At 42.0% G+C, this 17,588-nt stretch overlaps 1 protein-coding gene across 1 annotated transcript; it reads right to left on the bottom strand.

Moving 5' to 3' along the window:
- Positions 1-3,172: 3,172 nt before the first annotated feature.
- LOC118210817 (calcitonin gene-related peptide type 1 receptor-like) lies at positions 3,173-16,455 on the bottom strand. Its single transcript, XM_035387264.1, has 13 exons — positions 16,357-16,455; positions 12,591-12,697; positions 12,337-12,496; positions 11,515-11,622; positions 11,232-11,344; positions 10,227-10,318; positions 9,744-9,870; positions 9,489-9,642; positions 8,652-8,712; positions 8,204-8,270; positions 7,638-7,856; positions 6,187-6,228; positions 3,173-5,834 (listed from the first exon to the last, which is right to left on the bottom strand). The coding sequence occupies exons 2-13, from the start codon at positions 12,642-12,644 to the stop codon at positions 5,631-5,633; spliced, it is 1,401 nt and encodes a 466-aa protein (XP_035243155.1). The 5' UTR covers positions 12,645-12,697; positions 16,357-16,455; the 3' UTR covers positions 3,173-5,630.
- Positions 16,456-17,588: the final 1,133 nt, after the last annotated feature.

The raw sequence follows: 17,588 nt of genomic DNA on the forward strand, positions 1-17,588 counted from the left end.
TGTGTTTAAAAAATGAGAAATTGTATCAGGATGTTTTCTTGACACAAGAGAAGGCCTTTTACATAATACAATAGACTATGCTCTTGTCAACTGAATGAGGACTATTGTTTTACAGGCAGTTTAAAACATCAAAATACTAACAGTAATGTATGATCATAGTTAAAATGCATTTTACTCAGTGATGTTTTAACTATTAGTGACTTCTAATTATGTTAAATTCTATCCCAAACAATTCCAAGATAAAACATAACAAACATACTCTAAATTTAAAAATGTTATTTAGAAAATACATGTTTGTATTTAATTATTTTTAAATAGGTACTTTATTTTATATTAAAGTTACCCCAGGTCTTGTTTTGTGCAAAAGACCCGACTTATGACCAACTGATACTAATGGTACATTATGGGAATAACATGGACAATAAAAAATAAAGATTAGTACTTACCAGACAACAGCACAACAATGAATACTTAAAGTTCATTTTGGTAACTGATTGCCGTGTTTTGTCCTGTTCATAGATCTGGTGTAATTGTGATCAAAAATGAATTGGTAGCACATATTAAGTGTACATTTACGTCTGTGACATCATTGTAAAATAAAAATTGCAAGCTTGTTATTTTACTGTGACGTACTTTATTTTTGCATTTTGTTGCCACAGATGTTCGATAACTAAGGTTACTAGTTTGTAAACAAACGTGCATCGTTAAAAAACTTAGTTACTGAATTATTACAAGCTTGTACGTTTATATCCGTAGTAACTGATGTTATGACCAGCATGATAGCTAAAATTGATAACCAAATAAAATAGTTGCGTTCGAACTAATTAAAGGACACGGTTTTTGACATCTCGTCAACATTACTTAAAACGATGCGGTGTTGTTTCCGAACATTCGGAATGAGGTCATGGCCCTTTAAAAACGTTCGCTAACTTGCAATATCAGTTCATATTGTAGCCGTGTGAAGATAAATAAATCCCCAGTGTATCCTATTTAAGTTCATCGGCTTCGCTTCGGACCTCCGCGTCGGGTATTCAAACATAATTAAAAATGATACATTAAAATATAGTTCTGCTATATTTTATTTGAAACAAAAAAAACCCCTGAAACTCATGACATTGGTTTTGTTACAAAAAAAGAGTAAAAGTATGTCAGCTCCAAATTTACAGATGAAAAATAAAATATATATGAAAGTAATGGACAAAATCACTCCCAAATAGTGTGTGCAAAGCTGAGTGATATAAAAATACGTAAAGCTGTTATTGCAGTAAAAGGTGACTACCAAATATTAATGTGTAGGGTTTGATTACTTATGCAAGCAGCGTATTTAAATTTTTCATTTGCTTAATATATCAGCTGACAAATAACTAAATTTGGGTTTCAAAATTTACGGAGAAAAATACTACTTGGAAAAATATGCACATTTGGAATCCAAAACAATCTGATAACTTTCAAAGTGAATACTTTTGCAAGACCTGTATATACTCGCTAGGAATATTGTTTGACAAGCCTGGCACTATAACCCATATAAATCGTGACAATGCCCTCATGTTCCCGAACAAAAGTTCACTCTGGATAAGAATGATATCTGCTAAATAAAGGTAATTAGTTCAATGTAATTTACAATGAGAGATTCAATCTTAACAATTGAATCACTCATTGTAACATAATCTTGATAAAACATTTCCCAGGAAGGATATTTATCATGATTTGTTTTCCCACACAAGATTTTTCCATGGTACCATTCTCACCCATGTTATGGGCTGGGGGCTGGGTTAGGGTTGAAGATCTAGGATGAGGGTTGGGCTAGGATTGAGGCTACACAAGGGTGGACAGCTGATGTTTAGGACACCCTATTACATAATTACGCCTGTGTCCTCTCTCAGCCTATGCACTGCTCACATCTCACCATGATGGTGACATGGTTACCGTGACATAAATGTGCAGCACTTAGGATATTAATTCCTGAAGGTATTCACTCCTGCACTGACGGTGCTATCAAGCTAAACTTTGTTATTCAGTGTAATGAGAAAAAGTGAATGCAGGACTGCTGGCACCAGTGGTGTTGTGAATGAGCAGGGATGCCTGAAGCAGCACATTACATTACATTACATTTATTTAGCAGACGCTAAAGCACATCAGAAAGGTTATTTTAAAAACTATTTATTTTTCTATGCAGATTCTTCCATCCTTGACAAGCACACTGAATTCCAGCATTAAAAGCCATGGAAAAAAGCTGAAGCACAACACTGTTGCCTTTTGGCCAAAAGAGGAGGGATTTAAACCTTTCATGCCACTGCCTTGTTTGCCCATAAAAATAATTTAAAGCAGACTGAAAACACCATCAAAATAAATCACAATGGCTATTCATTTTAACTTAATACTTTGGCATTAGTTGAGAGAAACCCCTTTTACTTCTATGCGCAAATCAAGAGTAGGGGTTCTCAGAGGAACAAGAATATGACTAAGTTAAGAACAAGTCATTGTTACAAATAAGCAAAACTTGTCACACAAAGTAAGCCCCCTTTAACCAATACTACCATGAAAGTCATATGTATACAATGGTAAACTGCAAAATAGAAGATTAACTTCACAATACAAAATTTAAAAATGCAATAAGAATTTTAAAAAATCTTTCTGAATACACGTTGATATTCTTGATAGGCTCAGTGCTGGAATGTTTCTCTCAGTCTGCATTTAGGAGACTTGCTTTCACCCACTGGCTTTAAGTGAGCTGTTTGTGCAGATTGTTTTTTACTGCCGCAATAAGGCCTCATCCACCCACTGCTGTATTCGCACCATCGCTTTCACTGTTGGAATACCTCTAATTTAGGCTGCATTAAAACTGTTGCAAAGAATAGAGTTGATGTTTACATTGGGTCTCTCTCTCTCAACAATTATCTATTTTTCTGTGAAACATATGTACATTACATACATTTAGTTTCATACATGGTTCACATATATTGTTCCAAGTAAATATTTTATTTATATACATACTATGGGGCTAGATCAGGACCAAAGGTTGCATACATTTTAAATAAAGAAATGTAACTGTAAAAAAAAAGTTGAAAGTGCAACATATCTTGAAATAGAAAAAATAAATAATATGAAAATTAGTTGAAATTTAACTTAAATTTGAAGAAAATTATTTTGCTTTGAATTTTATTTTTTTTAAAAACCCATTTATTTTTGTTATGAATCTTACTGTTTTTTGTTCCATTTCAAATCTTTTTCTCAACAAACTGTTGGCCTTATTTTGGTATGGGTGTAGTTTAGAAAAGAAGGGTGTGGAGCATGGTATCCCTTGAATGAGTTTGTTTATGTCATCCAAACCACGATAAACAGTAAACAGGTCGTTCAATGGAGGCTTTGCCAACACTAACAACTGATGGCAAGCATAGCCATAGCCAAAGCCTGTTGTACCTTGAAATCTGTTAGCTTGATGGCTCGAACCATGACGGAGGTCCAGTGCTTTAGATGATCAACAGCGAACTCCTGATGTGCCTAGTAGTAGTGCTTTACTTGCAGTCAGTTTGTTTTGACTAAAGCAGGCTGCAGTGTGTGTGTGTGTGTAGACCCAAGGCTATTTGCAGCTATTTGGGGGCCCTATGCAAAATCTTGTTTGGGGGCCCACCCCCGGCCCCTAACGCAGGCACCCTGAAAAAACGAAGAAACTGCATCACAACAAATTCTGCATGTGTATTAATGAAGCCAACACCCAATATAATACAGTGATGTGGGCACTGGGTACTTGATAAGAAGGCAAACAGGCAAAATCGAACCACAGGCAAACACGTATGCATACAAATGTATGCATACTCATTGCAGCATCAAGCTGTAGCTGACACTCCACGCCAGTGGGAGGCTACAGATTCAGATGTGGTCAGGTCAGGCTCAGTATAGCAATACCTTGACTTATTTAAAGTTAGACTGCCAGCTAGGTAGCCAGTTTAGCTGTGGTAAATAATCTTCAACCCAACTAAGCTTGGAGACAAAATGTATCTTAAGTTACTTTAACTTAAATCTTAAACTCACTCATCCAGTCTTTTTTAAAAACTCAGTTTTCTATAACATTGGCAAGCTAGCTAACTGCCATCTAAACAATTAATATTATTATTTCATTTATTTATTCACTTTTGCGATGCCATGCATTTTGTTGATATTAACCTGTTAGCAAGCCAGCAGATTTAGCATTTCCTCCTGCCCCCACTTGTCTGGTTTATCATGTTTGGCAAAGTGCAGCCGAGGTCGGACAACTGAAAGTTTGAAACAGCAAGCAAAGGTTATGGTTAGCTAGTTGGCCACATTGTCACACACTAAAATATTATTTTAACCACTTGATTTGGTAAAGCATGCATGCATAAAAGCATGCAATAAAGCACGATTTATTTTCCAGCAACACTAGCTAGCTATAGCTAGTAGCTAGCTACAGTGAGGGTGAGCTAGCCAGTTTGCTAGCCTAGCCAGCTCAGAAAAAAGCTGCAGGACCCTAGTTGTTTCACAAAGCAGGATTACTGAGTTGTCTGGATAACTGCACTGAGTAAAACCCCATGGATGGAAGTAGAAAAGAGCTCTTTTGGATTTTACTTGATGCAGTTATCCAGCTAACTCAGTAATCGTGCTTTGTGAAATACCCCCAGGTTGCAGGGTTAGATCGTTAGCGATCACTAGATCAACAAGGTTGTAGCTCATTTTCGCTAGCTAGCTGGTTAGGGAACATAACACTGGTTACTGACAGAAAAATGCGTTCGTCATAGAAACAGATTATACCTTTGCTTTCTGAAAGTTTTGCTTCCTTCATTTTAAGTTTTCGCTGCTCGTCCTGAGACATTTTTATGCCATATCACATTTCAAGTTCAATCTTAGCTTTCACTGAGTTCATCCATCAAAAACTTCACATTCGATTACCAACGCCAATCACATTGCATCAAATATTGTAGATATTTGTTAAAAGAAATTTTGTTTTATACTCGTTTATCCATGAGTTTTACTCAGAAAAAGTTAATGTTAGTTATCCTAGTGTCCCTCCCCTTTTGTTGAAAGAGGTATCAAGGTCATTGTAATTTTGGGGGGAAAAACATCAGCTCAACGGGGGCCTCTAGCGGTCATGGGGAACCTACGGGGCCCTAAATTAAATGTCAGTTAGCTAGCTAATGTTACAGAAAACGGATAAAGATTAATGAATGAGTTTAAGATTTGAGTTGAAGTAGCATTAGCAGAACTTTTACCTGTGAGCTTGCAATCCATGTTAACCTTTTTTGTTGGTTTGAAGATTATTTATCATAGCTAAATTGGCAACATTGCTGGCAGTCCAGGTTTAGGTAAATCAAATTATTTCTGAGCCTGACCAGATTATCATCTGCGGACTAGATTTATATGGCCAGATCAATATTATTTTAAATAACAGTATTAAATTCAGGTATTGACTTTATTTATATGCATACAGAATTTGTTTCTATGAAGATTCGGCGAGTGTTCAGGAATGCCTGAGGTAACGCGCAGGTGTGTGCGTTTGTCTCACAGTGACCTCGTGCCCCCGAATAATGTGGCACGTGGAGGCGTGCTGTTCTCCAGGGTTCAGATGACAGAGGCCTCAGGGAGCAGCATGTCCAGCCGTGGGGTCCCCTGCAGTGCTAGGTGCTGTGGATGGTAGGGTGGGAGGGCACTACTTTCTGGGGCTCAGGGGTTGGGGGCACGAGTGGCCGGCTGGTGGACGTGCGGCTCATTTCGGTGGAGGAGGTGCTTGAGTAATATTGGGAGCGAGAGCCGACGGTCACCAGTTGACCCATACACTGAACACTGAGCTGCGTCCATTGCCGCTTCAGCACCGTCTGCACCTTTGGAGAAACGTGTCGATCAATTGATCAGTCATTTACAATTATCTGCAAATGCCCATATGCAGAGGCAATTTACACAACTAACAGTTTCGATACTACTTGTTTACACAGCTGGACTTTTATTGAAACAATCTGGGTTAAGTGTTGTGGTTGAGTGAAGCAACAGGGTTGCAATCAATACACAAGAGACTTCCATGAGGCGTAAAATATGCTGAACTGAAGCTTCTTGAGTGTGGTTCTGCTTCTCTCAGGTTTGAGGGGATTTAAGATTCCAATAAATGTTGAGCAAGTCAATAGCCCCAAGACAATATACAGTTCAAGAATTTTAGATGTAGAAAGCAACGTCTCTTACCTCTCCATTGCAGAAACAAAATATAGTTGCAACAAGAAGCCCCTAGAGAGAGAGAGAGAGAGAGAGAAACAGAGAGAGATTGTGTAGTACATTTTTTCCAGATGGGTGCTTTAAAGTTTTCCTATGACCTTTGTACTGTATTTTTTGGCTTTCTGTTTGTCTTTTGGGACTGCTTAGAAGAATGATGTTTCTGGGGGAAAGTTTAATGATTATTGTCATTAGCTGTGCAGCTGAGTGACTGCATTGAGCAAAAATGAAGGTGATGGCTGACTTCAAGTGTTTCAGACACAAGCTGGTTTTTAAGCCGGTGAACTGACAGACAGCATTGCAGCAGCAGGACATGGCCTACATTCTGAATCGGGAATGTTGTGAAACACCCTGTCTCACGCTGGTTAGGAATTGTAGTGAAACCTGTTAATGCTCATGTGCTCATTCGTGTGGTTGAACTCTAAATGTTAAAGGTTCAATTCACAAGCACCACATGGTCCACACCTCACATTAGGGGCCAAAATGAGGGGAATTTTTATTCTGTGCACGCAGGGCTACAGGCTATGGAAATGCAATAAACTACAGGAAATACATTTCCTTTCATTATTCAGTGCTTCCTCCTGGCGTGCTTTTGGCCACATAAAGCATGGCAGTGGTCTCCAACCCTGGTCCTGGAGAGCTACAAGGTCTGCTGGTTTTGGTTTCACCTTAAATTCAGCACCCAATTGAGACCCAAGACACCAGGTGAGTTGAGTTAATTGTGTAATCAACTGCTCTAATTGATTCATGAGGTGCAGAGTCACTATGAAAACCAGCAGACCCTGTAGCTCTCCAGGACCTGGGTTGGAGACCACTGAAGTATGGTATCTGAGAGACAAACCTGACAAGAACCCAGCCAAAGGGTGCTGTAAACATGACTGGATAACTCTTGCAACACCGTGGTTCAGATGGCTAATGGCTAATATGGCTACTGCCCTCTCTAGGCTTTAGAACATAGAATGCTGCAGTCTTCTGACTGTAGGAACAATACTGATGAGACTCAAATTTGATATACAGGTCAGAACAGGGTCATATAGGACTACACGTGAAATATTTTACCTCTTTAGTTTCTACTAAAAATATAACACAATACTCAAGATCGGTAAGAATTTTCAAAGAATCATGTTAGGAATCAAAATGCGAAATCATATTAAGATCGTATTAATTTTGCTCTCAAAATTGGTTAAAATTATGGTTTGTATTGAATTTGCAGGAGTTTTAGTGGTATCTAAAAGCTTAATATATTTCCAATGATTATTTGACCTTTGTCTGGAATACAGTGTGAAATGAAACCCAGACTTGAAATGAAACTGGACATGACACAACCCCTCCCACCCCCCAACCCCCCCTCAACTCCAGACTTGTGGATATGAAACAACCCCTCCCTTTCCCACACCCAGCCCCACCTCAGCCTCCCCGTGTACCTGGTAATGTGTGAAGATGTGCATGACAAATTCGTATACAGCCTTGGGCAGGCGCCCCTCGGGGGTCCAGGGGAACAGGACAAACTGCACCCCGAGGAGCGGCACCAGGATCAAAGTGGCCCGAACCGCCTTCATGTAGGTGTTGGACTGGGTGCAGTGGGTCACCCTGAGTTTGGTGATGAGAACGCGCACGATGTTGAGCAGGAAGAACAGATTCACCTGGAAGGAGGACAGGACAGAAGATGAGTAGAGTGAAAGAGAGAGGGAATGCGAGGAGGAAGAAAGGTGAGGTAATAGGTGTCAGGCTGGGGACGGCTCGGATCAGTCACATTATCTTGTTAACATGAACTTCACAAAATCATAAAATCTCATTGTTCTCAGAGATATTTTTGGTTTGAGCAACTGATATATAAAATGGTGGGTTGATTCTGGGATTGTGAAGTCTTGTGTCTCAAAAAAAGAGGTCTTTCGGAAGGGTAGAAGTGTTCAGTTTTCCTACTGAAAAAATTAAGAGTTTGCCATAAAAATTAGGTCTCATTGCCCTTGGATGCAGTGTGAAGACTGACCAGCAGGGCGGCGTAGATGGGTCCATGGACAATGTACAGCAGGTGAGTCTCCGAGCTGATCCAGCAGCTGCAGCAGTTGGACCGTGCAGAGAGAAAAACATGCCTCAGTTGAACTGCTATGCTGCATATAAGGATGTATGTATCTGATAAAGGATAGCAGTTAAAACAGGGTATATTGTCTTCAGATAAACAATCCTATCTAAAAATGGCAATAAGTTACTACAAATATGCTTCTCTGTGTTTGTACAGAACTGCAGGTGAGGTAATATAATATTGGCTGGTGACCTATCATGTGGATAAGCACCACACCCAGTTCTCCAAGTGGTGTGCTCTGTTTTAACCAGCTGTTGCACTTCAGTTGTGAATAGCAAAAGCACGATCACAATTAAAACAGGTGGTTTTATAGCTATCTGACAGCCGGCAATATACAGCAACACAGCAGGCTTACTTGTCATTATAGAAGAGCCAGCGGGCCAAAGCATGGGTTGTGGCAGGGACAAGCGGGAAGACTATCAGGAACACGGATAACGGCATTAAAAGTAATGCATTTAAAACACACTTATCCAAACACGCATCATCAATATGTCCTCTATGCCAGTGTGTAGTAAGGAGTTACTGCAGGAATAAAGGGTATATCATAAAAAAATGAATGAATGCATGGGCAAATAAAATGTCTTAGATTAGGAGTGCTTAGCTAGGATCCCCCCCAACATTTCTCAAAAGAGAGACATGGGCATACACCAGATTAGTTCAGTTGGGAAAGGAGGTCATTTTGATTGCACACTGGGCCCTACAGGCAATGTTCTGAGCCTTGGCCTGGGCTGTGTCACACAATTGGCTTTGCTATGCCGAGACAGTTGAAACCATCACATTCTCTGGCTTCAGAGAACAATTAGAAACCAATTGTTGCCAAAGCAAATTGCAAACCGTCAGATTTAACTATTCGAAACAAGTTCTAAAAAAAAAAAAAGCTCAGCATTATTGTAATATACTTTCAAAAGAAAGGTTTAAAATGTGTTATCATATTAAAATGGATTAAAACAGTTTTAGTTCAATATATTTTAGGATCTATCAGTGGTCAGGGGGCACTTCTTGCGTCCCGTGGTTTTCACTGGGACACTGGTGCATATTAGAAGCCTTAAGGTATTCTAGACCAATTGAGCCTGACCAGCTGCCTGTTTCACTGCACTCATCATCCAATATGGCAGGCAGAGGCAAATTGTCCGGCCTGCAATCTAATTGACTAATGTGGAGACAGACTTCCCCTTTTCCACTTTTTACTCACCCCATCCCAAAATGAAGTACCAAGACAGCTGCTGTTCCTCTGCAAACACGGCAACGATGATGAGCGTGTGCAAGTAGATTCCCTCGCACAGCATCCAGAAATAGTTGGAGCCCAAAGCGTAGGAGTTCAGGAAGGAGAGCACCTTGCAGCCTATCTGCCTCGGGACAGAGCGCAAAGCACATTCTCCCTCAGACCGGCGTCCGCCACAGCGCACTGCCCAGCTGCATTGTGGGAATGAGCAGGCAGCGCACTCACCGGGTTGCTGGCTATCAGCGGCTGGTTGTTGGCCACTACGGAGAGGGATACGACCGTGCAGACGGAGTTGAGGATGAAGGAGAAGAACATGTTCTTGTGTAGAGAGATTCTCTGGCAGCTGAGGCTCCTGTGCAAAATTCAGAAACGCCAGAGGGGATCACAAAATGTTTCGCAAATACCAGGCTGTGTAAAAGGGCTGAAGTTATCAAAAAAGTGACAATGGCATCACCAGTGCTGTGTGAGGGCCACCAGAAAATGTGATCTTTCAATGATATTTTAGACACAATGTATAACTTCTTCACTGAAAAATCATGGGTTGCATTCTTTTTAGCTATAGTATGTGTCTGTTGTGTTTATGAGCAGTTACATGAAAGACTAAACTGGCTAGTGATTTATTCCAATAGTTATCATTTCCTCCTCTGAGACATATCTGAGGAACCTGGCTCCAGACTGAGACACAGATAGGGGGGCCTCAGGACTCACTTGAAGTAGAAGAAGATGCAGAGGGAGATGAGCAGGGACGCCACTGACAAGCCGTGGCCCACGATGGCCAGGTAGTACAAGCTGTACGCCGCCTGGGGAAACGAAGCATACTCGAGAACACACCTCAGGGTGCAGTCACAAGCACGGGTCACAGAGCGAACTCAGGAGGACACCTCAGGGTGCAGTCACAAGCACGGGTCACAGAGCGAACTCAGGAGGACACCTCAGGGTGCAGTCACAAGCACGGGTCACAGGGCGAACTCAGGAGGACACCTCAGAGTGCAGTCACAAGCACGGGTCACAGAGCGAACTCAGAAGGACAGCTCAGAGTGTAGGCAGGAACACAGTCAGGAGCACAGCTCGAGCCTCAGTCAGGAGCACAGCTCGAACCTCAGTCAGGAACACAGCTCGAGCCTCAGTCAGGAGTACAGCTCGAACCTCAGTCACGAGCACAGTCAGGAGCACAGCTCAAACCTCAGTCAGGAGCACAGCTCGAACCTCAGTCAGGAACACAGCTCGAGCCTCAGTCAGGAGTACAGCTCGAACCTCAGTCAGGAGCACAGCTCGAACCTCAGTCAGAAGCACAGCCCGAACCTCAGTCAGGAGCACGGCTCGAACCTCAGTCAGGAACACGGCGCGAACCTCAGACAGGAGCACAGCTCGAACCTCAGTCAGAAGCACAGCCCGAACCTCAGTCAGGAGCACAGCTCGAACCTCAGTCAGAAGCACAGCCCGAACCTCAGTCAGGAGCACAGTCAAGAGTGCAGCTCGAACCTCAGTCAGGAGCACAGCTCGAACCTCAGTCAGGAGCACAGCTTGAACCTCAGTCAGGAGCACAGCTCACAGCAGGAACTACACCCTGGCGTTAGTCAATTAAATAAACTGTTTTTCTCGGGGAGCTATTAGCTTTACTTCAGAATGACCCAACTGCAGTGTCAGATTTGGAATATCCTATTGCCATTTGAGTCTCCAAAATGAAGTAGGTTAGTAAATGATTAATTGTACCTGGAGCTTCTCCTTGGTGTGGGCGGTGCACTGGGTATAGTTGGACCAAATGCGGTTGCTCTCAGGGTGATGGAACCACCGACCATCCGCACCGCATACTTTGGTCACCTTCTCTGGAACAGGTGAAGACAACATGAACCAATGAGCAGCGAGAACCTGAACGTGCGTCTTTCCCAGTGCTTCCCAGACATGGCCAGTCTACAGAGAAGGGTGTGATGGTGTGACGGTAATGGCATCACTGAGAGGTTCAGCTCTCTCTCGACGACCTGGTCGGCATTCTCACCAGAAGGGTCAAAATCCTGGAAGTACACCGGGCAGTGCTGCACCGCCGTCCCAGGAGAGGAGTCCTCCCAGCACAGCCAGCCGTCCCATGTACGGTTGCAGAAGGGACCTGCCGAAGGGGACCTTTTCACGTCATGCAAAACTTTGCGTGGTCCCAATGTCAGAACCCTCAGGAAACAACAGAGGAACTGAAAACACCCAGCATTCTGAGCTGGTGGAGCCGCAGTGTAAAGATACATTGACGCTAGCACTGGCATAAGTGCCTGATCGTACTGATTTTCAATGGATGTAGCACATAACTCTATGGTAACTACCTTACTGAAGCAGGCAACAGTGGCAACTGGTTCACATTAACACAATGTCTCTTACATATGGCTTCAGTGCACTCATACACAAATGCTATACCTATAGAACTCCATACACTAATCTGTGCAGTTCTACTGCAGGTCTTGGTATTGCCAAATATACACAACATTGCTCAGTTTGAATAAGACCCAGAATAGCTTAATGTAAGAGGCAACACTGTGAATCTGAGCCCAAAGCAGAAGTTCTCCATTTAGGAGAGCATGGGAATTTGTCTCTCATTTGATATTTTCTCTGAAAAGTTTTCAGTTGTTTTTTTCTCTTGTGCTTGTGAGATCTCACCTCAGCCGATCTCACCATAACCTTAGAAGCATCTTTTGACAGTTTTCATGAGACAAACACAGCTCTTCCAGACAGAACCAAAGCAATTCACTGAGGATGATCTGACTTTTTAAAAATTGTTTTACATTTTTCATAATTCCTGTTTAAACCACAACAGTTTTGTGAATGTCTGGCTCACCTTCACTGAGATTAGGGGGGTCGCTGATGATTTTCAGGTAGCACTCAAACTGCGCCAGCATGATCTGCTGACGAGACACCGCCAGGTCATGCGAAGCGGCAGCGGTAGGCACAAGGACCGCCGGCTGGGCCTCGTGCAAAGTCGTTGCACGTGTGGGACTCTGCGATTGCAGAGAGCGATAGAACTTCAGTGTGACGTTATTTCGAACGTTGCTGTCTAATGTGTACATTATCAAAGACGCCTCGTAGCCTCACCTCAGCAACCAGCGGCAGCAGCAGTGCCACCCAGCACAGCTGTGTCCTCCTCATGGTGCCACCGTGTGAGGGGGGGGGGGGGGGGGCACCAGAGAGCAGCTTTTTTACTGGAAGTGGGGTGGGACCAGAGAAAGCTGAATCAATGAACAAAAGTGATAGAGCCATTAAACGATTTTTGGATGCAGCTGGAGTGGGAAAATCTTGATGACTGCGTTCATCGGAACGCTTTGGGAGGTCATGGGAAGAGGCATCAACCTGAGAGTCTGATAAAATATGGAGTGCCACTGCAGGAGTCTCCCCCATCTTCCCCTCTCTCCTCTACCTGCTTTCAGCCAGTCCGCTGTGAATATAACTTCACTGAAATAGGAGAAATGAACTAATTTCACCATGTGACACTCATTACCAGACCACTGTAGACAAACAGAACCTTCCTCCGCCCCTCATTCGAAGGCAAAAAAACAAAGGTTTGCAACACACTTATTCGATTATTTTCTCCATTTGACCTAGTAATTGTCTAGAATTCAGTCCAACAAGAGTAGAAGTTTCTGGTACTGTGGTGCTACCAATAGCAACTCCAGTGAGGATGTGTATGCCCAGTAGGTTCTCATGCACGAAGGGCCGCGGCAAAGGCAGCAAACAGTAGACAAACAGATAACAGACACATAGATGCACACAGGTAGACCGAGGAAAGTTTGGACAAACAAGGCTGATGGGTTATGTCCCATGGGCAGGGGCGCCACCAGAGATTTTGGGCCCCATGAAAAGATCTCACACCGGATCTCACCACCTCAGGCCACCCCAGAAAATCTTATGTTCTAATATTTTTGAGGGCCCCTGTCCATCAGCCCCCCTCTCCACAATATGGCGCCCCTGCCCATGGGGCCTCACTGGAACAGGAAGCTGAGAGTATTTTGGCTGTTAGGCTGTGAGAACTAGAGCTCTGTGTAGCTACAGAATCAGCACATGACCACTCTCGCCTCAAATAAACCCCACACCAGCTGTGTCAGAGTTGATGTTGATTATAATCCAGAAAAAAAAAATGTTTTCAGAGACTGGAGGAGCTTACACAGACCCAGAAAAATCACTTATTTCTAAACTTAATCAAGTTTGCCTGAAATTGCCTTTTCAAATTAATAAACAGGAAAACAACATTTCCTTAAAGTACGTAGTTATAACCATGCGAGCTGGTGACCTGAAATGGCATCTACGTCCTGTACAGGATACTGACCTCAACTTCACTTCCGATTGGGAGCTTACTAGATGGTTGCACCACTGATTGGTTAAAATGGAAATGCCATGTTACTTATAAGAAAGAAGATCTCTAAATGGCCAGTGCCAAATCTTCCAGCCGTGTACTTTAAATTACTTTAATGCTTTCATATTAAAAGACAAGTATCGCATGAATAAATGTGATTAATATCACAGTATTCATTTTCATGTCTTCATGCATAATGTAAAATGATGGTTTTTATTTCACAGGGTCCTTAATAATTCAGAAGGAACAAGGCCTCATCAGCTCTGTTTTTCTGTGGCATGGGAAACATTTCTGTCCAGAAAGACTTCTCTTAGGAATATTTATTTATAATATTCTCATAGGAAACATAGTTTTTTTTAGAAAATATGCTGAAAGAAAAATCCCTGATGAATTATGAATTTTCAAGGCCAATTTTAGAATTCTTGCATCTAGAGGGAGGTTTCATGTGCACTAAATGAAAACAGTTTTTATTAAATTAACTTAAATTACTGCATTGTACTTGTGATGTTTGAATTAAATATGAATAACTGCTAGTTGCAAAATACAAATTAGGATAGATATTTGTTCACCAACAATACCATTTGTGTAATACAATTTCAAAATGTCAGCTACAGATCCAGTAAATTTAGGCTCTGATTTCACACCGACAGCAGTTCTCTATTCTTGTGCTAAGCTCACCTCCCCAGCAGATGAACGTGAGAGAGATAATTCACCAGCCTGTGGCGGCGACCTGGTCCATCAGCTCAAACCCAAACGGATAGCACAAAACATCTGGGCTACAGCATTAGTAGATGACGCCTATTTATAACTACGAGCTGCACAATGGGGCTACTGTTTCCTGGGTGTCTGCTTCAGGAGCAGGGAAGTTGGATTATATAAATATGGGACATGCATATTTACACATGTTGCAAGAACTGACTTGATTATGCAATGTAACAGTGGAAGAGAGTCACAGAGATTAGATTTTAAGCAGGTTGCTCTGTATTATATACTTCTTTTTTATTAATTCTTGGGAACTAGAAATATTTTTTTCTTTTTCCCTTTATAAATTTTTATCCCAAATGTAGTACTGAACATGTCCAATTCCCACCCTAATTTGAAATGTCCTATTACCTGTAATTCAAGTACAAACCTCACAGCTGATTTGGGATAGGGTAAACATGTGCAGTTCTCCTCTGAAATGTGTGGTGTCACCAGCTGCTTCTTCTTGCAGACTACAGCTAAGCTTGCATGGAGTCGGAGGAAGACCTTTCATATGTGCCTTTGACATGTACTGCAAGGCCACCCAAACCGTCTCGTACTACCCTGGCGATACAACTGCCAAAGAGACATCGCCCTGAGGAGCTACCGGCCACAGTTGGCACTGGCATGGTCTGGATTCTATCCGAGACCATGGGGCTCATCCATGCACAACAGCGTGGTGCCTTTCCACCAGGCAGCCCCTAGAAAGATTTTCTGTGCGGGTGCATCATTCTCCAGGCAATTCAGTACAACATCTCCAGGCTGGATAAGCCATACCACTAACCCAGAAACACAGTCAAAAAGAACAATGCCCCCATTAGTATGAACTTTCTGAAAGGCAATTTATTCATGATTCAAGATATCCTCAACAGCATAAAACTGTGCCAAAGGTGCAACAGGGGGTTTCCGTACATTATGAGTAGCATCAGTGCAATACCTGCCTGTCCCATGAGCCAGATACAGAGAGCCTTTAGCCTACAGACAACAGGTGGCTCTGAAAATAATTATACGAAGGGGGATAACAAATCAGTTGTTGAACAAGGAATACAAATGTCTCATAGACCTCAGAACAGACATATGAGTTTAATTAGATTAGATTGCTGAATTAGACCTCAACAGTAACCCAATCCATCATTGTAGTGTACAAAATGAGCAACACATGGCAACAAAAAAACACCAGTAAAACAATAAAGATAATAAGCATAAGCATTTCTTTCTGACAAACTGCTGTGAGGTTTTGGGTCTGAATCCTAGCAGGGATGCTGCTATTGTCCCTTGTAACACAAAACTAGTAACTTTGAAACAAATTGTTGTTGAAAGTAACACAAAAGCAGTAACACAAAAAGTGTTCTGGATATTAAAGCATCCTTTTTGAAAGTGTACTTCGAGATAAAAGTTTCTGTTAAATGATGCCTTAAATCAATATAATACTGGTTCCATACCCAAACCAAAGGTGAGCTGTAATAAAGGTCAGTCAAAGCTCATATATACCTAGAAGCTATGCTATTGTACACTAAAATTACCCCCAAAGCTGGGACAGACACAATAGATGCATCTTCGTTGACACCTATGGAAGAATTCTTGTCATTTGCCAGAATAGGGCTGCAGTGTCCTCTAGCAGTGCCGGTGTTGGCCAGAATTTGGAAATGTGTTTCCAGCGGTCACTTCGCCTAACCTGGCCCAGAGTCATGTGCTTCTGCGCAGTGACAAGCACCTGATATTTTCAAGCATATAATATCGACCACTGCAAGAATGATAAAGTCAACGTACCTTGTCGGGTATTTTCAGCTCCGTCTAATGTCAGATCTACGCGTTTGGTCCTTTCCTCTTTTAACCAGCCGAGAACAGTTCAGACAAATAACTTGATGTTAAAAAGTTTAAAAAGCCTTGTCCAGGCAGTTTTCTCCAACAGTTTTTATATCCGCATGCACTTATTCGGCATGCATTTCAGCAACAAAAAAATAAATAAATGAATAAAAATAGAGATGATGTCAATAAGCTTCGCCTGGACTCATACGTTCTTGCTTAACAAAATGTCCGTATATAGACAGGACCGAAATTTGTTCCAGATCCACAGCTCCTAATTCGCAATTGCCCGGTATTGTACTGAAATCTCACTCCCTGGCAGAGTTTCAGTCCTCACGCGTGGACGAGCATCACTGTGCATACCTTCTTTCTTGGAACTCTGCGTTCTCCTTCCGCGACTTCAATATTTCGGATTATTTCAGAGCTCTGTTCGTGAAGTGGTAAAAACGGTAGTTCACATTTGATCTGGTCGTGGGTTTCTGCGATAGTTCACTTCATCAGAAGCTTACTTCACGAGAATCACTCCGTTTACCAATCATTTTTCCGTCCACCTCGTTACGACATTTGCACGTACTTTTTTGAGCAAGTGAAAAGCATGTTCAATGGAGTTTAACTGACTTTGCCACGTCAAACACTTCCACCTGTTCTTCCTGATAAGCTCCGTGGTTAAGTTTGCTTTATGCCTCTGTTTTGGTGGCATTTCTCTGAATATCAGTGGACAATGTTTCTGTACATTTCAACTGTCATTCTGTTGCCACCGTTACTCGTTACATCATCAGAAAGACCAACAAACAGAAGGGCCAGTTCCAGATGCCACCATACAGGCTCAAGCCATCGCACTGCCTCCACCATGCTTGACGGAGATGAAGCAGTGTCCTGAGAGCTCAGAGCAGTCCCTCTCTTTCTCCAAACGTTCACCTTTACCTGACTCTGGTAAAGGTTTATCTTCGTCTAATCCATAAGACTTGTTTCAATAACTTATCAGACTCATCTTTTTATTTTTAGCTATTTCCAATTTTGCCTTTCTGTTCTTGGTGCTAATGAGAGGTTTGCATCTGGAAGTGTAGCCTCTGTATGGAGATTATTATCAATTACTTGAGCTGACAATTTAGAATTTCTTTCACTTACTGTATAATCATCCTATCATCACTAGCCTAGCTAGATAAAATAATATTTCTGGGTGACAATAATTTCGT

This window comes from Anguilla anguilla, chromosome 13 (assembly GCF_013347855.1).
Source record: "Anguilla anguilla isolate fAngAng1 chromosome 13, fAngAng1.pri, whole genome shotgun sequence".
NCBI classification, from domain to species: domain Eukaryota; kingdom Metazoa; phylum Chordata; class Actinopteri; order Anguilliformes; family Anguillidae; genus Anguilla; species Anguilla anguilla.